The sequence below is a fragment of the Carlito syrichta genome, unplaced genomic scaffold, assembly GCF_000164805.1.
Source record: "Carlito syrichta isolate Samal-C Ts95f unplaced genomic scaffold, Tarsius_syrichta-2.0.1 Scaffold309418, whole genome shotgun sequence".
Taxonomy (NCBI): domain Eukaryota; kingdom Metazoa; phylum Chordata; class Mammalia; order Primates; family Tarsiidae; genus Carlito; species Carlito syrichta.
Genome location: NW_007253514.1, coordinates 544150 through 568373, shown reverse-complemented (window position 1 = coordinate 568373; position 24224 = coordinate 544150). Strand labels below are relative to the sequence as shown.

General features: G+C 35.2%; 1 protein-coding gene across 2 annotated transcripts in view; it reads right to left on the bottom strand.

The window, feature by feature from the left end:
• Positions 1-24224, bottom strand: part of TMEM135 (transmembrane protein 135) — a 287168-nt gene that overhangs the window by 27005 nt on the left and 235939 nt on the right. For both annotated transcript variants that reach the window (XM_008067224.2, XM_008067225.2), the window contains one exon: positions 1873-1914. In XM_008067224.2, the coding sequence (XP_008065415.1) occupies positions 1873-1914 (42 nt within the window). The remainder of the gene's footprint in view (positions 1-1872; positions 1915-24224) is intronic.

The following is a 24224-nucleotide window of genomic DNA, read 5'->3' as shown; positions in this document are numbered from 1 at the left end:
ACTTAGAAAGTTATTATTACCATGGAGTTTTTAAAACCACAGATATTCCTAATCATACAGCGGACTCCATTTGTCCCCTCCCATATCAGTTTTCTTGCATGCTAACAGCACCTTCTTTCAGACACTTAGGTTTTCAATACTTGGCTAGGATTGAGGGGTGGAGGGGAAGAGAAAGAAGGAAAATGGTGGTCACTAGGTCTTCTTTTCTTCTACTGCAAGTCTCAACTTTGTTCTTTCTCTTTAATCCTCCACAATCACACCAATTCCAGCCCTTAATATTTTGTTTTTCTACCTTTTGGTTCCCTCTCTTTCAATGTCCAAAGACTATGACTTATCAAATACTCAGACTTATTTTTCTGAAGCACTGTCAACTACTCTGCTCAAAAGCCTTTTGTGGCTCCCTACTGCCAACTTTATCAAATTCAAGTTTGTCTCCTCCGCCCCTTCCCGCCGGCCTTCCATAATCTGGCCCTACTATACATATCAAAAAAATATTCTATATTCCCTAATATAAACTTTCATACCAATTAAGCTCATCTTCTCACTCTTACCTCATATTTCATATTTACCATTTTCTTCCTTTTGCTAATATTATTCATTTCCATCCATAGTGCTCTTCTTCTTCTCTTATAGTTATCAAAACTTAACATTAGCCAGCACAGTGGCTCATGCCTGTAATTCTAGCACTTTGGGAGGCTGAGGTAAGAGGACTACCTGAGCCCAGTATGAGACCAGCCTGGGCAACATAGCAAAACCTCATTTCTACAAATAATTTTTATAAATTAAAAAAAAAAAAAAAAAAAGGCATGATTGTGCACATCTGTAGTGCCAGCTACTTAGGAGGCTGAGGCAGAAGGATCACCTGAGCCCAGGAAGTCAAGGCTATAGTGAGTCATGATCATGCTACTGCACTCCAGCCTGGGTGACAGTGAGACCCTGACAAAAAAAAAGTCTCCAAAAATAAATAAAATAAAGCTACTCAAACACTGTTCTAAATATTTGTCATGTTTTAGTTCATTTGATCCTCAAAATAACTATATTAGACAACCATATAAAAATTTATCTTAGTATTGAAGCCCACTCTAACTTTCCCCTGCAATACTTGCAGTAAATTACCATGCTACTAATCTTCATTAAGCATTTACTGTATGTACTCTGGATAATAAAATAGGCAACATTTATGATATAAACTAGATGAACATTGGGTTTGGAGTCAGTATACACAGTTACTTTAGTGATGTTAAATTAAATTAGTCAAACATTTTAAGTCTCAGTTTTCTCATCATGTTACACGGGCATAAAAATATCCATCTCACAGAACTGTTGTTAAAACCATTTTAATCTATGTGACAACACTTGATGAACTATAAAATACATGTTAATGCTACCAAACATTCCTACAGTATATACCATGTGCCAACTACTGGGCTAAATAACAGACTCACTATGAGGTGAAAAAAAAAACACTAGCAATGCTTCAAATCTAGTGTGTGTGATGGTGCGTGAGTCTTGCCCTAAACAAAACCCATAATCTGGTGCCATACAGTCAAGTACTTAATTTTGTGGTCATTGTTCTTATGCAGCTTTGTCTTTCCAAATTCCTTGAAGAGAGCTCTTATATATCTTTTCTAACATCCCACAGTAAAAGGCGCAAAGGTGACCCCAAAGATACTAGTTGATTCATTGATTTTAGGGGGGATATCTGATAAATTACTCTTTCAACGAACTATCCACAAAAAAAGTGGACATACTTTTGTGACATCTAAAATTACTTTCAACTTAAAAATAGAGTCAATAAATAATTATTGGAATTATGTATTTTTAAGCTAACTTGTAAATTAACTCTCAACATAAAAGTAAAATGCTACTTACCTAAGTGCAGAAAACGTAAATCCTTTCAAACCATCTTTGCACCTAAAATAATAAAAATTAATAATCATAAAATAACATTTTGAGATGCATGTATTATATTACATAGCTATTAAAATTGGTTCTGAAAATAATGTTTTAAAAAGTGAAACTCTTCAGTGATCTTGACAATACAAATGGTCAAACAAGCAACAAGTAGTGAAGTCAGTCGCCTTACACAAAATGATTATTATGATAATGTTTTCCCATGTCACATTAACATAACTTAGGGTTCAACTCTCAGATCTACAGGTTGAAGAGAGACTCAAATAAATTTCTAAGGGCTCCATCAGACTTAAAAAGGAGGGCTGGGAATAGAGCATTCTTCATACTACCCAATCCCTAGGGGACCAATCTTCTGTGAAGACAAAGGCCACATACACCTGAGGGGTATTATATGCAGGTCAATTCAAGGTCCTGACTTATTAATTCAGTGCATGCAGAGCAGTACAGAGTTGGCAGGCACAGAAAGGCTTTAAGGTTTAGTTCAACAGTTTTATCTTCTGATCTAACCCAATCAGAAAAGATTGAGGGCTGGAAGGAGAGCAGAAAGAGAGGATTCCAAATAGTATTTATTGAGGCTTTATTATTGCTAGGCACTGTTTGGGGTCCTTTATATATGTTATTTCACTTAATTATATCACAACTCCATAGATAAGCTTTTCTCTATTCCATAGCTATAAAGAGGCTCAAACAATGCAGCAACCTACATCACAAAATTAAAGGCAGTCAGAATTTAAGGGGAGCTGAATTTGTCTGTTCAAGTTTGTTTGACTTAAAAGTCATGGTTTTCTCTTATACATCCTCCTGAAACACTATTGTAATCCCAGCACTTTTGGAGGTCAAGGCAGGACTGCTTGAGACCAGGAGATTGAGACCAGCCTGGGCAACACAGAGACCTTGGCTCTACAAAAAATATTTTTTTCCCGTTAGTCAGGCATGCTAATGTGTGCCTGTAGTTCCATCTACTGTGGGGTGAGGGAGGTGTAGTGGGGGGAGCAAGGGGGATTGAGGCAGAAGGATCACCTGAACTCAGAAACTCAGAAGGTCTAAGCTGCAGTGAGCATGATCATGCCAATACACTCCAGTCTGGGTGACAGAGTAGGACCATGACTCAAAAGAAAAAAAAAAATTGCTGCTATTCAGTGTCTTTGTTCTTCTTTATAGGTATGATCTCCTTCCATAAAGGGTTTTTGGGTATTTATTATCAAAATCCCTTGAAACTTACAAAAATTGGTAATACAATGATGCTCTAAAATATGTAAATATTAGACATTGGATATTCTTGGATAAAGAGTGCAGCCTCAGATACAATTGGGCAATTTTTCCTGTATGTCTTTTGTATGAAAGGTCAAAAAGAAAATGCATAAAAAAATATATTTTTTTATTGAAGGCAGTACAGAATCTGATAAAATAATTTAATCCATGTGCACAGAGATGTTTTAAAACACTTAAGAACACACTTAAATTAAGCAACATGATTTATTTTGTGGTCATGTTAATAGTGAGAAATGTAATCACAGAATTTAGTTAACATACTATATAATTATCTATCCTTCACAGAATGAAGTAAAGACAAAATAACCATATGTTAAGCTAAAAACGTGCATGGGAAATTATAACATTAAAATTCTTAAACTTATCTTTTTTCCATGTGAAGAAAGTATTTTGCAATAAATAAAAACCCATAATCTAGTTAGGTGAGGTTGGGAGGAAGTAAGCTATGGGTCTATTGATTGGAAAAAAGAAAGCAGTAGATTAATTAAAAGATTATATATATCTCAGAACAAGTTTTGGCTTTGATATATTAGTATTTAAAGACAGCCATTTATCTTTATGCTATGCTGAATAGATAAAAAATTCTGACAACTTGGTCTAGTCAGAATTGCATACTTGTGACCTTAAGTAATAAATGTAACTGCAGATCAAAACATCAAAAAGTAGTTTTCAAATATAAAAGGAGTATATACAAATAAATTTACAATTTTATTATGATGGAAGTGTAATTCTTTCAGTAGAACCCTGTAGGAAGAACTTCATATTGATAAAGTACTTAGCATGGATTCAAAAGGTGCTATTTTTCTTTCCATTCATGTATATAAGGTTTGCTAATGTAATTAAGGGTCAGATGTCTATGTGAAAAGAATAAAAAAGCAATTATTCCCATAAAAAGAATCTAAAAATAGAAATATGGCCCTGCATTATGACACCAAGAGCATTAACCTAACTATGAAACACTACTGTAATATGTGTTAGATGGTAAAAGAACGATATAAACATAAAGATTTAAACAAAGCAAACTACATTAGAGGGTTCTTCACTATTCCATAGACTTGGTTACCACAACGGAAATCAAGTCACATTCTCCATTTAAGCATTAAGGCTCCTGATTTCTTTGAACAAATATTAACTAAATGGCCACTATGTGTCAGCACTGGCTTAGCTTCTAATTATATGTTGGACAAGACATGAGATAAAAAAGTAAATATGTCAGATGGTGATAATTGCTATGGCAAAAAACTACAAGATAAGGGAGAAACAGTGTGGAGTCAGGCTTATTATTTTACATAGCATGATCAAGAAGGGCCTCTTAGTTATCTGATCAGAAACCTTAATGAATTGACAAAAGAGCATTTCAGTTTGAAGCAATAGCAAGTTCAAAGCCTGTGATGAGGAGTCTGCATGGCAAGTAAGAACAAGTAGCTGAAACGCAGGGTGGGGTGAAGGGGGTGGAGTGGTGAGAAATGAGGTCATAGTAATAGAGGTGGAGGGGGGAAGTGGTCTGCAATTTACACACAGCCCTTTAGGCAAGGTAATGAATTTGGAAAGTTCTCAGCAGAAGAGTGATGAGATCCTTCTTAAATTTTAAGAGAATTACTGTGGCTGCTGGATAGAAAACAAACTACAGGAGGGCTAAGTTAAAAGCAAGGAGGAAGCAGGCCACAGTGGCACATGCCTGTAATCCCAGCACTTTGGAAGGAGAAGGTGAGAGGATTGCCTGAGTCCAGGGGATTGAGAATAGCCTGGGCAATTTGGTGAGACTTCATCTCCACAATAAATCAAAAATCAGCCGGGCATGGTGGCACGCACCTGTAGTTCCAGCTACTTGGAAGGCTGAGGTAGAAGGATTGCCTGAGCCCACCAGGTCAAGGCTGCGGGGGCTGTGAGTGTGCCACTGCACTCCAGCCTGGGCAAGAGTGAGACTCTGACAAAACCAAAATCAAAACCAAAACCAAAACCAAAATCAAAACAAAAACAAAAACAAAAAAACAAGGAACCTAGTTAGGAGGCAAAAGATGATTGCTGTCATCTAGATTATAGTGGGAGGTAGAGAGAAGTGGTACAATTTTGAATTTATTTCAAAGTAGAGCTGGTTGAATTAATTGATGTTTAAATGTAGGGTAAGAGAGAGAAATTACAAATTACTGCAATATTTTTTATTTGAGCAAACAAAAGGATAAAACGACCACTTGATAAAGTGAAGAATACTATGGAAAGTATACGCTAAAGGAGAAAAATCACAAGTTCTGTTTTGAACAAATTAAGATTGAAAAGTACGTTAGCTAATTAAAAGCCAAAGCTAAGGAAGGAAGCAGCTGGTTATACAGGTCTGGGGAGCAAGGTCTGATTTGCTCATATGTAGTACTTAAACCCACGAGATCACACTCATATATTTATTTCTTTATAGCTTAAAATGCATAAAACATCTTCTGTAGAAGAAAACTCAAAATTCATTTCCCCTAAACAAAACCTGTCTTCTAACATAAAGTCTTATTTTCTTTTCTTTTCTTTTTTTTTTTTTTTTTTTTTTTGAGTTGGAGTCTCACTCTGTCGCCCAGACTGGAGTGCAGTTGGCGGCTCCTGGCAACTGCAGCCTCGACCTGCTGTGTGGACGTAAAGAAATGCATTTAACTCATGGATACTTAGATCTATTTTACCTATGCAAATAACATAAAGTAACTACCATAAACTGATACATATTTACTGAATCTCTACTTGCAAAATCCTGTGCCACTTATGATATGAAACAAAGCAAGGAAAGACAAAGAAGATAAAACATTTTGTAACATTATATCAAATAACTCTGTTGATACACAATTAATTATAGAGGTTCAGGTTAGAATTGCACACTGTGAACAGGAAGCTATAAAAAAGCTTAATTGTATCATTGTCAGAATAATACTCTTGGTCAAATGTCAAAATTGTTTATTAGAAGCATAAATGATAGTAAAAGAAACAACTCTGCACACAAAGATTTGTTTCTTTCATGCTTAACGTCCATGACTATTTCCATGAGATACTTTTGTCTTCATTTCAACATTGTACCAGCAGATGTCACTAGAAAACTGCTTCAGAAGAATTTTAAGCTCTTTGGTGTGACTTCTATAACAAACTGCAGCTTTCTCTCCAAAAATACATTTACCAGGAATAAAAAAAGTTACTAATCTTAATTAAATTGCATTAAGTTCTCCCAAGTAAATGTTGTGACATTAAACTTTTAATGGTAGTTGATGTTCCTCTTCCTGTAATTCAACCATCACAATATGTTTAAGAACATCTATTGTTTGGAACCAACATAAAATTTGATGATGTAAATGTGCTGCTTTATTATGTGTTCTCTAATGAGCTGAAAACAATGAGAACAAATTATTTTGAAACTTGAATTTTTTTATTGTTTACTCAGTTTTTATTCATTTTGTAAACAGAATGCATGTAATAGATATACTTTAGATATCTTCTTTAAAATATTTCTTCACAACCTACAGAAAGAGGAAATATTTGCAAACTACTCACCAACAGAAGATTAATATCTAGAATACACAAGGGACTCAAACATCTCAACAGTTTAAAAAAACTTATTAAAAAGTTGGCAAATGATCTGAACAGACATTTCTCAAAAAAAAAGAAAAAAAAAGGAAAAAAAAAGACATACAAATGGCCAACAAATACATGAAGAAAAAAAACACTCAGCATCATTAATCATTAGGGAACTGTAAATCAAAACCACAACGAAGCAGCATGCTGCCCCAGTTAGGATCACTATTATCAAAAAAGCCTAAATAAATGACTACTGCAGGTGAGGATACAGAGAAAGTAAACTCAGTTTGTTTTTGTTTTTGTTTTTGTTTTTTTAGTAGGAGGCTCACACTGTCACCTAGGCTGGAATGCAGTGGCATGCTCACAACCACTACAGACTTGACCTGCTGGGCTCAGGTGATCCTTCTGACTCAGTCTTTCAAGTAAGTGGAACCACAGGCACACACCACCATGCCTGGCTCATTTTTTTTTAATTTATTGTAGAGACGAGATCTCGCCAAGTTGCCCAGGCTGGTCTTGAACCCCTGTTGGTGGGAATGTACAGCCACTACGGAGAACAGTATGAGGGTTTCTTTAAAAACTACAAATAGAACTGCCATATGATTCAGCAAACCCATTACTCGGAATTTATCTAAAGGAAAGGAAATCATATTGAAGAGACATCTGCACGCCCATGTACACTGCTGTACTAAAGAAAATGTGGTATATATACACCATGAAATACTATTAGGCCATAAAAAAAGAATCAAATCCTCTTATCTACAGTATTTAAATAATTAAGACCCCTTGTCTACAGTAAATAAAAAAATTAGCCAGGCATGGAGGCATACAACTGTAGTTTCAGCTACTTGGAAGACTGAGGCAGAAGGATCACCTGAGCCCAGCAGGTCGAGGCTGTGGTGGCCATGAATGTGCCACTGCACTCCAGCCTGGGTGACAGAGCAAGACTCCAACTCAAAAAAAAAAGAAAGAAAAAATAAATCAGAATGAATTTTTCTAAATCATTTATGATGTAAAAAAAAAAAAATCTAAGACTAAAGATAAAAACAAAAACAAATATACAAACAAAAACCCTGAATTTGTCTTGAGATTACTAGTTGCTACTAAGATTACTACACTTACTTATCATTTTTATTAAACTTACTGAGATGGACTCATTCTTGCAAAGGTTCAAAGAAAAACTTTCATTCTTTAATTTTAAGATAAAAAAGTCAACTACTGGGAGAGATATATACAGATATAGAAATATCTATATAAAACACTAAGTAAAAGAAGTACTTCTATAGATATAATCTCATAAGTGAGAAAATATGTTTTGCTATATTCAGCATCAATGCTAAAACATTATTGGTGGTAAAATATAAAATGTTGTTTGTTATATACATGTGAAATGTTATAGAAAGAGCTATAAAAGTATACCTACCAAATCGTGGTTAGTAGACTACATCTTGAAGTCAAATGGGTTAAGAGACATGTAGGAAAATAGAATGTTTTACTTTCTATACCACCACATCACTTTGAATTTTTACAATAACATTGAAGTCATATGTTATTTGTATAATTTTTAAAAGTCAATTATTGAACACTTAGGTCCAGATTAAAAGTAGTATTCCACCAACGCAAAAGCAAAAAATGTAAAGCTCAAATTAGTCAATTTTACTCATTAACAGTGCTGTAAAAGTTTTGCTAGAAAGAAGAGACATAAAACATCTAACTAAAATAAAAATAAATTGCTTTGAATGGAATCTTCTGAAGCTATGATCCCAATGAGCATGGATAATCAGGTGACTCCAATGATGAGAAATACTTATCAGCTATCAACTGGGGTACTTCAGAGTTCTTGTGTCCTTTTTTACTCAATGAATTGGTTAGAAGAAAACTTAAATATTGGCTAAATATTACATAAGCTACCCTGGTTTATTTAACAATCATTAATTGAGTACCTAACATACAGAAGACATTGTGCTGCTGATCACTTGGAGAATGCAAAGAGAGCTTTTAGGTGCTTAAATACTCTACTGGTACTTAATGTGTTTAGCTCTGAATTCTTTAGTCCAGCATTTTACATAATCTATCTCCTTAAATTATTTGACTGGATAAAAGTAGTACATATGTGTAAAAGCACAATTAATGATGTGAAAGATTACAAAAACTAAAGACATTGGATATGAAACAGTTATGCACAATAATAATTATTAAAATATTCTATTCTATTTTATTCTGATTTTATCAGTCTTTTAAATCACTGAGTAAAACAATTAAAAATTACATTATTTTATGTGAACAAAATTATTTAAGATGGAAAATGCTGAAAGTTCATGTCAACATTTATATTGTAGTTTTGAAAATAATGACATATGAACTTGATGATAATAACAGATAATAGCTGGAACTTCAAAATATTGATTTGTCTAATTACTGCATTATTGCTACTAAAAGCATAAATAAAATAGGAGTGAATACAATCTAAAATTTTAATTTGAAAGTCAAAAAGGAACCAGAATGCCATTTAAATGCCTGTAATTTGTGATTCACGGTTGTCTTCACTCTAAAGAAGCACCATGTAATTTTATGTAGTTTAAATTAAGTTTTTCTTATTTTGTTTTCAAAAATTTACACAAAAGAGCAAACCAGATTTTGTAATTCATTCCTAACTCATTCTCAAATATAGAAGTTCACCTTAGCACTAAATTATAATTTAATATTTGAGACCTGATCAACATTTGTATATTTTCACTAACATTTGTTTATCATAAGAATACCCAGAAAGGACTGACATGGAATTAATTTTAGTCTTTTATTTTTATTTTTTTTAATTTAATTTTAAAGATGTGGGGTAAAATTCAGGATTAGGTACATAAGTGGTCATCATATAGGTGAAGTTTGAGCCTGCCTTTGGTCCCCATTTCACCTGGTTTGGGATCAGGTACCCTTACTGATGTTATGTTGCCCCCACAACCTCCCCTTGAAGTATCCTGCCAAACCCTTTCTTGGAGTCTTATGATAAATGTTCAGGGTCTACTTATGAGTGAGAACCTGTGGTACTCAGTTCTTTGTTTCTGTGATAGATTACTGAGTATGATAGACTCTAAATCCATTCAAGTTGCTGCAAAGTCCACAATTTCTCCTTCTTTATGACTGTGTACTATTCCATCATGTATGCGTACCACATTTTTTAACCCAGTCCACTTTCGATGGGCATCAGGTTGGTTCCATGTTTTTGCTATTGTGCACAGTGCTGCATATTTTTATTCTATTTAAAAAATATTTAATGTCCTAATCACATAAACATACCACAATAGGTTAAAACAATGATTGCAAATTGGTATTCAAAACTTGTTGTGTGTGGTGAAGACACATTACATTGCTTATATACATATGACAAATTTTTCCTCTTATGCCTACTGTTGTTTAAATAATAAAATAAACTAAGAGTTCAGTTTCAGTCTGCATATGGCACACAGTATAAGAAAAGAGAATAACTACAGTTACTGCTTATTTTAAGAGACCTCACATATAAAAATCTGAAGTTGGAATACAAACAAATTACAAAATGTGGAAAAGATTATTTTGTTTGTTTTATGAACACTTATTATATCGTCAAGATAATTTTCAGTAGTACTTCTTTAAATGACGAATTTTCCCAGCGTATTAAGCATACTGTGTTTTATTCTGACAAATATTTTATAGTACATTTATGTTATACCAAATGGAACACTAACACTTGGCTTTGTCTTTAAGAACCTGAGGAAAATTGCTGAAGCAGGCAGCAGTTAGGGTAATCAAGTGTGATTGTGAGTCCCCAGATGATTACTGTGCACTTTTTTCTGGTGTGTCCCAAATATAAATTGGAAACAGTTGGACTAAAGCTTACAGAAACAATTCCAATAGAATCAAATTTCCCCTTGAACTTGGAGAGGCTGAAAATGTTTTTTACTTTTAAAATCCAAACTAGGAAGGTAATGCTCCAAGCTGTCTTCCACTGCAGAGAAACCAAGAATCACCTTCAGAGAGTTTCTAAAGGAAATGTTAAGTAGGATGAATTTCCTTCTCAAAAAGAACTGGTAATAGTAATACTAGTCAAACTTTAAAATACGTGTAAAAGGAGCAGATTGTAGTTTCATTGGACCTAAACTGCGAGGCCTGTTTGCAGTTCCCAAGTAAATGGCATGCATTTGGACTTCACAAATTAACTATAGGCAACAAGCAAATAAGACCAAAATGGAGTTTTATGTAAATACAAGGAAAAACTTAATAAGTGTCTTAAAATCATGGCATTGTTGGGAACTAATATTATTTACATTGAACAAAATTATAACCACAATACTGAACTGATCTATGTTTTAAAGACCTCAAGACTGGCCAGTATTTTCATTTTTTTCCCCTTCTATAATCATTGTGAAAAATATGAAAACAAATGTTCTCAATTAAATGGAATTTTTGAATCAACCTCAATTTATTTTCAAATGCATATTGGTATCTATGTCATAAAAATAATATGACAGTTTTCATACTGAACAAAATGAGTAGCTATTTAAGACTATAACATTAGGCTATAATTTTTCATAAATATATGGTTATTTAATACCAAAATTCAAATCTAAACTAAATAAAATATACATCTCCTAGTAATAAAGCCAAAACAATATTTTGGGAAATACTCTTTTCTGAGTAACTAAGGATTAACAGAGTATCCTGACCCTAAAAGAGGAACACTAATTTCAAATACTCCATCTTTCTTTTTCCCAAAGATTTTGTGGTGTGTATAATAGAAATTTGGAGAGTAAACATATATTGGAATCTTGCTGGTCTATATAATGGTATTAGGAAAAAAAATTGGAATTAAAGTAACCTGAGAGAACTATATTATACAGATTAAGAAACTAAGGCCCAGGAAGGTTAGGTGATCTGCCCCCATTCAGAGTTTGGTACCTAGACATCTTTAAACAACAGTAAATTCATATCAATTAATTCTGTGCCCACTGAAGTCTCAACTGTGAAGAAGAAATAATACAGAGAAGTAAAAGGATCTTAGACTATATAAAAGAAACCACAGCTAACCTGAATGAAGGTGGAATGATGGTCTTCTAGTTGGTATTATGAAAAAACTTTACAAGGGACAAAGGGCATGGATAATTTTAAAGAAACCAATGTCTAGTTTTTCACTGCCACATTGTTCTCCACATTGTTTTTGGCCAAGACTTCAAGTTGGTTTCTCTTATTCAACTCCCCTTCACAAAAGCTATTTTTCACATCAGAAATACAATTCTTGGTCCCCACCCAGACCTACTGAATTCAGCAACAGTGTGTGCAATCCATGTTTTAACACAATTTCCACATGATTCTGATGAATGCTAGAGCTTGAGAATCACTGGGCTAGTTTATATTGCAGCAACATAACCTCAATGGTTCTTATAACAAAAGTTTATTTCTTGCTTACTGTACATGTCAATCAAGAGTGTGCTATGGCTCAACTACATGTTCCATTTTGCACCCTAGGGTAACAGAGAAACATCTATCTGGAAATGCCGATTGTTGAACAGAGAAAAAAAGAGAATATAGGAAACTGTTTGACTCAAGATTTTGCTCATAAGTAAACATAAATCACTTTCACTCATAATTATTTAGCCAAAGCGAGTCATAATGCTAGGCATGATGTCAACAGGAGGAAAAGCATAATGCTTCCCCAGGGAGGGAAAGCAAAGATTTCTGAGCAATAACAGTGGATCATACAAGTCAGGCATATAGTTGTTGAAGATAAATTATATTTGTTCATAATATTTAAGGAAATTCAAAGTACAATTCCCCTTTTCTTCCTAAAATACTACCATCAGTCTTTTTCAAAATAACTTCAATCTTTCATTTTAAGCATGATAATATTCAAAATATTTCTGGTACTAGTTTCAGAAATAGGCTTGTATAATCAGTATTTTACAACATATACAAACACATAAATGTGTGTGTCTGTGTGTATTTTGAGCTTCAATTTTTTCTAACTCTAAAAGCACTCAGGGGTTTCACGTTGTTCAATTATGTATCCCAGGTACCCTACAATAGTGCATAGCACATACATCACTCAAATATATGTTGAAAGAATTTTTGTCTGTGTAGTAACTGAACTTGCATTTTATAGTAATTATATTTCCAACTGAAAGCTCCAGTACAACTTTCTTATTTTTTTTTTGACAGCAATTATAGAGTTTTGTTTTTTAGTTTCTAAAGAAATTTGTTTATTTTTAAATCAGCTACCCCAATACTCTTTAACAATTCCCAGGGATATAATCCCATATTCATTAACCAACCCTAGGGAATATAAAGTTCATTTAGTTTCTTTTTTTTCTTTTTTAAAGACAGAGTCTTGCTGTCTCCTAGGCTGGAGTGCAGTAGCATGATCATAGTTCACTACAGCCTCAAACTCCTGGGTTCAAGCGATCCCACGTTAGCCTCTCATATAACAAAAACTACAAGCTCATGCCACCACATCAGTCTATTTTTTTTTTAATTTATAGAAATGGCATCTCACTGGGCTTAAGTGAACCTGGACTTAAGTGAACCTCCTGCCTTGGCCTCCCAAAATGCTGGGATTATAGGCATGAGCCACTGCCCTCGGCCTGCCCTAGTTTCTTTATATAAATAATTTGGTGTTAATTTACACTTAAGACATAAATATGCATATTCTAAATAGGGGTCTTCAATGTTTTCTTTAATTAGAAGCTACTTTTTAATACCCCAAGTGAAATATAACAGTGATTGCAATAAAAAACTATCAAGTCCAAAAGGCAGGAACAGGATGCTACTGATAGGCATGTCCATCGCTTTACTAGGAATTGAAATCCAGCAAAAGAGATGAAATCCTTAGTTTGTATGTTGGGGCATTTTTCACCAGCATTCATCATTTATTTACTCACACAGGCAGTTAAATATTTCACAAATATTTACTAACAGTTGACTGTGCACTAGGCTGGTTGCCAAGAGCTAAGGATAGCCACTGTCCATGTCTTCCAGAAATTCATAATCCAGAGGCTATACGTACAAGTAAATAATGACACTACACAAGAGAAAATACTTTACAATAAAGCACATAGCACTATAGGAGCACGAAGGAGGAGTGTCTAACCTTGGTTTGGTGTCAAGAAACATTCAGCAAAAGAAACATTTAAGGTGCTATTTAAAGGAAGAAACAAAGGAAGAAAGCAGAGAGGGAACAATATAGGTATATATAGGACTTAGAAAAAAGTAAATGGGACATTCTGAGAACTTAAAACGTTTAATATAACTGCCACAAAGAAACATGAAAGCCAAATGAAGAGCACTGGCACATGTCATACCATGCCAACAATAAATTTGAACTTTACCTCTAAAGCAAGGGGTTCCACACCTCAGAGGAATGATATGACCAGGTCTGTATTTAACAAAGATATTCTAAGCCATGCGTGGTGGCTCACGCTTACAATCCCAGCACTATGGGAGGCCAAGGCGAGAGGATTGCCTGAGCCCAGAGGTTCAGGACCATCCTGGGCAACTTCGCAAGACCTCATCTTTGCAATAATAAAAATATTAGCTGGGTGTGGTGTCAGGAGCACCTGTAGTTCCAGCTACTTGGGAGGCTGAAGCAGAAGGATCATCTGAGCCCAACAGGTCGAGGCAGTGGTAGCTGTGATTGTGCCACTGTACTCTAGTCTGGGTGACAGAGACTCCAACTCAAGCAAACAAACAATGCAAAACAAAAGAATAAAGAGATTCCAGTGTAACTTTCATAAACTACTACCAAATCCCACTCCATTGTTTATTTTTAAAAACTATGATGTCACTTAGGAATACTTGTTTAAACAATTTATAGGACAATTTATAAACTAAATTCTGTTGAAAGCAACAGATATTAAAGCCACCTAAAAACTTATATTGTTCTTTCATCTTAGGATAAGAGATTAAGCTACACGTTAAGACAGATTTTAGTAACTTTTTAATAAATTAACAAATTAGCCAGGTGCAGTGGTTCCCCCTATAATCCCAGCACTTTGGGAGGCTGAGGCACACAGATTGCTTGAGCCCAGGAGTTCGAGACCAGCCTGGGCAACATGGGGAGACCTCATATCTACAATTTTAAAAATTACACTAATAAAAGAAATTAGCTGAGGATAGTGGCACACACCTACAGTCCCAATTACTTGAGGGGCTGAGGCGGAAGGATCACCTGAGTCCAGCAGGTTGAGGCTGCCATGAGCTGTGATTGTGCCACTGTACTCCAGTCAGGATGACAGAGTAACACTGACTCAAAAAAAGGAAGAAAAGCCGGGCTCGGTGGCTCAGCCTGTAATCCCGTACTGTGGTATGCTGAGGTGAGTGGATTGCCTGAGCCCGTGGGTTCGAGACCCGCCTGGACAACTTGGCGAGACCTCATCTCTGCAATAAATCAAAAATTAGCCGGGCATGGTAGCGCACGCCTGTAGTTACAGCTACTTGGAAGGCTGAGGCGGAGGGATCGCCGGAGCCCAGCAGGTTGAGGCTGCGGTGGCCAGGAGCATGCCACTGCACTCCAGTCTGGGCGACAGAGGGAGACTCCAACTCAAAAAAAAAAGCTTAAAAACTACTCTTTCAAAACTACAACTAAATGAAGATATCAAGACAAAATATAAAACTTAGTAGGACTATAAAATTCAGATAATTAATACTAGTTGTTGTAACAAGTAAGTTTAAAAGTCTCAGTACCTTAATATAATAAAGGTCTATTTTTTTGTTTATCACTATCCAATCAGACATTCATCTAGGTTGCCCCTGACACAAAGACTAGCCTCAACTATAATACAGTTCTAGATACTTCTCTGTGTTTATGTGTGATTAATAAAGTCATATTATTTATGTATTATGGGGACAGGGAAAGATGATGAAAACCAAGACTAAAAAAAAAAAAAAGAAAACCAAGACTACCAATAAGTCACATCAGCTATATATTTCGTATAATTAAAACTGTCCAGAGAACTGTGAAGCAACTGCTATTCCTTTATAAAAGCATTTATTCATTTAACAAGCAATTATCAAGCATTGAGGCAAAAGAGTTAAAAGGGAGGGCTGTAGATTCAGACAAGCAAGTTGTTTAAATTCTATACCTTTTCCTCCATCTATAGATAGAGAAATACAAATAATAGAACTTATATTACATAATTATTGTTCTAAGTGCTCAAAAATATTCTTATTATTACCACTAGTGTTGCTATCACTACAACAAACACAACTACAAAGATGAGGGTAACAGTCCCCCAATTTTTTTTTTTTTTGAGTTGGAGTCTCACTCTGTTGCCCAGACTGGAGTGCAGTGGCCGCTCCCAGCCACCGCAGCCTCGACCTGCTGGGTCCGGCGATTCTTCTGCCTCAGCCTTCCAAGTAGCTGGAACTATACAGGCATACGCTACCATGCCCGGCTGATTTTTTGATTTATTGTAGAGATGAGGTCTCGCTGCCCAGGCGGGTCTCGAACCCATGGGCTCAGGCAATCTACTCACCTCAGCCTCCCAAAGGCGCAGGATTACAGGCTGAGCCACCAAGCCCGGCCCAAAATTTAACAGTTGTATATGATCATAGGCTTAAACCCTGAGGTTAAGTAGTGAGCAAAAGGAAATACAGACAGCATCTGCCCTGAGAGTAACACCATTACCTAAAAGATTCATCATTACAGACCTCCCTCCAAAGACACAAGCAGATATCATGTTCATACACAATTATTTACAAGTTGAAGATATCAGCACATGTGATATAAATTGTCAAATGAAAAACTGACATGAACTAAAAAATGAGTCCACTAACATATGAATGCAAAACAAACTGTGACATATTCATATAATGGAATGCTGCTCAGCAATAAAAAAGAGCAAATTACTGATACACTCAACTAATTGAATTTTTTTAAATGCCAAGAAGAATCAGAAAAAAAAGTACATACTGTATGATTCCACTTATGTGAAATTCTAGAAAAAAGAAACCAAATCTATAGTGACAGAAAGTAGATCCATATTTTCCATATGGGGGAAGAGTGCAAAATAATTTTTAAGGATGATGGAAATATTCTGAATCTTGACTATGGGAGTGGTTATGCTGAGGAATACATTTGTCAAGTCTCACAGAACTCAGAGTATACTCTTAAAATATGTACATTTTATTGTATATAAATTATACCTAAAAGTTTATTTTATATAATTATGTTTATGTTTTGTAGAGACAGGGTCTCATCAGAGTTGCCCAGGCTGGTCTCGAACTCCTGGACTCAAGTTGTCTTCCTGCCTTGGCCTCTCAAAGCTTGGGTATTAGCCACTGCACATAGCCTCAAAGTTAATTTTAAAAGAATGAAATTTACCTGAATTGGTAACATAGAATTAAAGAGGTACAAAATTATAGGTTTTAAATAACTTATGTATATGTATTATGAAACATGTGCTATATGTCATGAAATTCAAAGAAAGAAACTACTTAAATCTAAAGAATCAAAAATGGTTTTAGAGAAAAGGCATCATTTGGGCAGACTTTTAATTTTTTAAGTACAGAGATTACAGAGTAAGGGCAGCACAAGCTAGCAAAAAAATACCAGGTAAAGTTGGAGTAACAGCACCATAGTTTGGGTTGCGTCAGGAAAATTCTAGAAAGGCAGAGCAAAGCTAGATAATGGAAGACCTTGGGTCAATTTAAGAAGTAAGACTGTCCTAAAGGCAATGGGAAACCACAGAAGATTTCAGAACAGACTGTCATGATCACAGCCAGGCATTATAGGGGAAAAATAGATAAAGCATTTTAAGTCTTCTTCTATAAATCTATTACAGAGTGACTGACTCCAGAGTGTCACTAAAAGAAAGTTTAATTCATGAGATAGACAATGTTTCTGGGTAAGACAGGCTGTATAACAATATACATTTATTAAACCTTTAATATTTTATTAATCCTAAAAATTCATAATCTAAAATTCTACAGCTTTTTAACTCCCTTACACTAAAATTCTACAAATATTAAAACTGTAAAAACAAATTTGACAAACATTCTAAAAATAAAGAACTATTTTGTAAATTTAATATAAAATTCTATGTGTTCTATTCAATGGAATTTCTCTTAATAAAAACACACACGACGAATGCACATACACATATTTGCATATAAACTTTTACATATATAAACATTTGATACTAGTGTGCCAGAGTATCTGAATTGACTGAAAGTCCAAGATTAAAAGAAGAAGACCTGAACAGAGTTCTAATGCTCTTAGAATGCAAATTCTGATGTAATCAGGACTCAAATTCTGAAAACTGGCTAGTCTTGGTTAAGCTACTTGACATCACAGAGTTTCAGTTTCCCCAAATGTAAAATCAGATAATTATATTATTTACCCTGAGACTATTGTGAAAATTAAAGAACATGACATACACAATCTGAAACAGAAAGTGCTCAATAACAATGTATTGAGGATTAAATATTTTTTAATAAAACATAAAAAATCTCAAGACTATTCATGGAAAATAGGATTTGTAACCCGTTGTATTACAATTTTAAAATGACATGGTTGAGAAAGTAGTCCCAGGGAAAGAATAAGTGGTAAAGACAGTTAGAAAAGAACACCAGAAAGATTTGGCAAGGGGAAGGTGGGGCGTAGAATGGGTTCCAACACCCAGCCTCTTCTATGAGAATTTCATGGGGGATGCTGCTACATTGTTGGTGGGAATGTAAACTAGTCCAACCTCTATGGAAAACAGGGTGGCAATTTCTCAAATAACTAAAAATTGGCCTTCCATACAATCCAGCAATCCGTCTTCTGGGAATATACCCAGAGGAACATACACCACTCTACAAAAAGACACCTGCACACACCTGCTTATTGCCATACTATTCACAATAGCAAAGACATGGAACCAACTCTGTTACCTATAGAAACTGAACTGGTTAAAGAAAATGTGGTACATATATGTGGTAGAATATTATGCAGCCATAAAGAATAACAAAATCAGGGTCTTTGCAGCAACTTGGATGTAGCTGGAGATCACTATACTAAGTGAACTATCACAGAACCAAAGAACTGAATACCACATATATTCACTCATAAGTGGGCCCCAATCACTAGTCATAATAATATGGTGGGGGGGGAACAGCAGTTGCTGCGCACTACTAGGGGAGGCAAGGGGGCACGTGGCAACAAAATGGGTACCTGGTCCACTACCATGGGGAGTGAGGGCCTGCTAGAAGCCTGCACTTCACCTGCACCAAGCCTACTTATGTAGCAAATCCTCACTTGCACCCCACAACTCTAAAATAAAGCTAAGGGGAAAAAAAGGAATCTCATGGGAAATCTTAACTTTGAGCCTTATCAGCCTTACAACTCCACTTTAGCAACTTTTTTCGAGGGTAAGATGGGCAGGAAAGAAAGAATAGGGGGCTTGATATAGGGATACTCCTATTTTTTTGAGAAGTTTTAGAAAAAACAAGCTTTATTAAAGGTGAAATTCTACAATAGTCAGAAAACTTGAATAAAAAGTTTTAATTCACAAAGCTCTTTGGAAAAACTAACATTTTTGAGTATGTATATAAAATGTGAGAATGGGTTTATATGTAACTAGACATGCCATCCTTACCTTTAAAAAAAAAATTACTTGACCCGCTTAAATGGGAAACTGGGAGGAATTAAAGGTCATTCAAAACTATAAGGCCCATATGCTTTCAAAGATGTCTATTAATACTGCAAATAAGGAGTTCAATAAACAAGAGTAGAGCCATTTGGAAGTTATTTCTTAGATATCAATCATGTAGAATTGATAATTTAGAAATGCAAGAGAAAGATGAGACAGCTACTCCTATTTGAGGAATGTTTCCTTTACTGTATCAGAGCCAAAAATGTCAATAACTTTGAATGGTCTTAAGGTTATCGTGGCTTTTACCAGAAATCACTAGCTCATCTGCAAATAGGTCAATAGATATATGTGGCCTAATATACTGAGTGGTTAATTCTTCCCTTCTAGTAACATTCTCCCACTTTAGACTCCATAATTAATTATGATCAGACAGAGTCTGACAATCTGATTTTTAATCTGGCTCTTTTACTAAATAATTGTGAGAAGCTAAAAAGAAACAGGTTTCTGAGTCTTACTTTTTCCAAATATAAAATGAAAAGAATGAATTGAATTGTTCTAAAGATTCCACACAATTGCTGGGTGTGGTGGCTCATGCCTGTAATCCCAGCACTTTGGGAGGCAGAGACGAGAAGATTGCCTGAGTCCATGGGTTCAAGACCAGCCTGGGCAACACGGCGAGACCTTGTCTCCACAATAAATTTTTTTTAAAAATTGAGTTCTGTAGAATTAAGTATAGCAAATAACAAGAACACATTGTCTACAGTACTATCCATATTTGTTATAAGCTGGTTTTCTGTAACATGCTCTTGGTTTACCAGCTTCAAAAGGTGAAATATACATATGCAATATTTTCCAGAAAAAATTTAGACTATTTAATGTACATATGATCTAATATTTAACAAAATAATATCTCAGAACATTTTGAGTCTACATCAAGAAATGTTTTAAAATATTTTTTAAAAGCTTAGATTTTATATTTGTATTTATGCATGTGTACTTAAATGCATATGTATATATAAATATATATTAATATTTTTTTTTTGCCGGAGACCAGCTCCAGCCGGGTTCAGGGTACCCCAAAAGTGGAGACGGCATTGGCGATTGGGGGGAAGAAGAAAGAGAGAGAGAGAGAGAGAGAGAGAGAGAGAGAGAGAGAGAAAGAGACTGGACTCCAGTCTAGTGCAGAAGCCCTATATTAATATTTATACACACACTTTAGGACTATATATGTTTCTTTTTACAGATGAGTAAAACTGATATATGGGCACATTCTAAGTAGTTCTAATTACATATTAATTCCCTCCTCAAATACCACCCTAGCCAATTAGTATCCAGTCCTTATAATTTTATGCTTTCTTTTGCATATGTAAATTGCAATGTGGTTGAGTCAAAAGTAATACTATTATTTTGAAATGCAGAAAATAATTTTCTTTTCAGTGCTATATGACTAGGAGTCCCTATGGAGCTTGGGAGTAGAGGAAAGTGGGAAGAAAACTAAAATCCAGACTTGCTTGGTTTTTCTTACTCTGAGACTAACTTGCTGAAAAATGTACTTTGTCTTCCAACAAGTTTGCATGTGTGGGCTATATTTTAGGTTTTCAGTATCTTGCCAGACAAGTACTTGGTTCACAGAGTAGTGTGTGTGTGTGTGTGTGTGTGTGTGTGTGTGTGTGTGTGTGTGTGTGTGTGTGTGTGTGTTTTGATTACAGGCAACAGTATTTCAAAATGTAACATCCTTAAAATTAGTCAAGTGCCCTCACCTAGAGTATATATGGTCACCCAACAGCTAAGTATCTGATAGGCGGTCTTTGACCTCAAGAAGCCTGTAATGGTTTCTACCACTTAAATATAGGAATTTACTTTTGACTTCATGCCATGCCTTGCTCTGCATCTCAGATTTGTAGAAAAAAGGAAGGAAATTCAAGCTTTAAAGGCAAAATTCCAAGAGGATAAACAGGAGTCAAGCAAAAGCACAAAAGACACCCATACGCAGAGTAAAGGAAAGCAATTCTCATATTTAGTTTTTGAAATAAAATTGCCCAATGTAACAGCAACACTCACTTTTTTAACAGAAAAAAATGTAGGAACCTGAATATGAAGACAAGAACTTCTCAAATATTCATTCATTTAAGTTTTTTTTTTTTAAAAGAAGAGGTTAAAGGTTATTTGCTATAGAAATAGATGACTCTTAGAACTCCTTAGGGGGAAAAAGAGTTCTTCAGAAACCAATCACTTATAAATCGTATTTCATAAATGTCTTGCACAACCTTCTTTAATATGAGGATGTAGAGTTGAAAAGATGGTCTTAATTTTTCAAGAGTTCATTCATTCCTACTAATTATTCTACACTTGGGTCAGTAGAGAATTTTAGAGGTCACAAGACCTCTAAAACACAAGAAGATATTTAGCATATTTTAGTCTTTCTTAAAAAGTGGATCAGAAAGTCAGAAGGTAAGAATGTTCTGGTGGAATCTGAGAATGACATGTAGGAGGGTAGAGCATAAGGACGCACATAAGCAGCATAGCAAACGGGGGGAAAGCTTTGTGGGAAGTAGGTGGAGATCGTTATAAGTTAGCTATAATGTGAACATTACAAATAACTCTGGATTTAGTCCTGAAAATCAGGGCATAATTCACAGATTTACAGTTATCATTTTATCTTTGCCTATCAATAAAGGGACTAGCTAACAGAATAACTAGAGTAGGGCCCACGGGACGTGGGAAAGAAAATCAGTGGCTGAGGAGGGTTTCATTTTAGTGTTCAGCAGCTTTCAGATCTGAAAGTTCTGTTGACATTTCCAGCTTGGGATGGGATGGCTTCCTGATTTCCTACCACCACTCCCTCAACCCACTTGAAAGACTAGTCTGGAGACCTACCTTTCCCCAAAACAGTGCAAAATACATTTAATAAATCTCATATCTGGATCCTTGTTTAAAAAAACACTCAAGTTTCCTTTATTTTTGCTAGAACACTTGAGAACAACTCTATCTACATAATTAGCACAGAATTCAAATGTCCATAGTAAACCGTGTTTACCAAGCAATGGTCTTGGGGGAGAAATGTAGATAAACACTAGGGAAGAACCCAAATAACCTAAGAGCAAGTTATTTAATATACCTGTTACTCAATTTCCTCCTCTATAAAATAGGGGACAGAACCTCCTTTAAAAGATTGTGGTAAGCATAAAATAAAATGAGGTAATGCCTGGAACAAGACAGATATTGAATATATGTTAAGTTTGTTTCTCCCTTTCCTTTGGGTTTGGTTTCCTACAATTTGCAGTATTCTCTCTCCTGTCTACTAGTGTGTAGAACTTTTTGCTGAATCTATGATCCCAGTTTTTACAAATCTAGGTGCAAGTTCAATGTGATAATTTCCATTTTGAGAGAAATTGGCATAAGATGTTTGTCCTAATTTTCTTTATAATCGCAGTCTGTTAGAAGAACTAAAGATTAATATGGCTGGGCCAGTAGCTGGTACCTGTAATCCCAGTAATTTGGAGGTGGAGGCAAGAGGATCACTTCAGTCCAGAAGCTTGAGACTAGCCTAGGCAACACAGCGAGCCTCATAGCTACCAAAAAAAAGTTAGCTGAATGTGGTGTCATGCACCTGTAGTCCCAGCTACTCAGGAGGCTGAAGCAGGAGAACTGCTTGAACCCAGGAGTTGGAGACTGCAATGAACCATGATAGTGTCACTGCACTCCAACCTGGAAGATAAAGATCCTGACTCCAAAAAAAAAAAAGAGATAAAACCAAGAATATCAATGGGTAGAGGAAGAAAAAGACCTAGAATGATAACAAAAGTAAACAGCAAAAAATAAAGGATATTAGGAAAGTATAGTACCCTTGAAGTAAAATACCGTCAGGAAGAAATCTGAAAAGATCTCTGAATAAGGTCCAGGGTAGGTAATAACAATATCCATGTGGTATTTTATTTAATCTTCAAATCATCAGTTTTACAGATAAAATGATGGTGATTTAACAAGGTAAGTATCTTGCCCAGAATTGTTAAGCTAATAAAATAAAATTTTAAGAATCTAAGTCTTCTGTCTCTAAATCCTACATTCTTTTTCTACTCCACTATTTGAGCCCTAGTGAAGATACAGCTCACACTACAAGAGATCAAACGCTTTTGGTAGAATAAATGAAATCAGTGAGATAAAGTAAATAAATCTGAAGTTTGGTAGAATAAATGAAATCAGTGAGATAAAGTAAATAAATCTGAAGTTTGCAACAATCAAAGGATGAAGAGAGTCAGGATAATACTATACTAGGTAGAAAGCTTCAACTTCAGAAATGAGAAAATCTAAGCATGATAACTTAAAGACTAAATTGTTTCACAGCAAAAGTAAAAGGATTTTCCAAAAGCTCGACATTTCAAAATAACAGACTGTATAAAATCCTTAAAAAGAGACTTCAACATCACAACAATAAAAAATAAAATAGCTCCAGAGTCACTCAGAGCATCAATCATAATCATTACAGTACTGAAACCAAAAAGGTCCATAGAGGTCATTCTATATCTTCTAGACCAGCAGTGTACAACAGAAATATAATGCAAGTCATATGTGTAATTTAAAATTTTCTAGCAGTCATATTCATAACACTAAAAAGAGGAAAATCAATTTTAATAATATATTTCACTTTACCCAATATATCTAAGATATCACATCAACAAATAACCAAGCCGGGCTTGGTGGCACAGCCTGTAATCCTGCGCCTTTGGGAGGCTGAGGTGAGTGGATTGCCTGAGCTCGTGGGTTCGAGACCCACCTGGGCAGCGAGACCTCATCTCTACAATAAATCAAAAAATCAGCCGGGCATGGTAGCACATGCCTGTAATTCCGGCTACTTGGAAAGCTGAGGCGGAAGGATAGCGGAGCCCAGCAGTCGAGGCT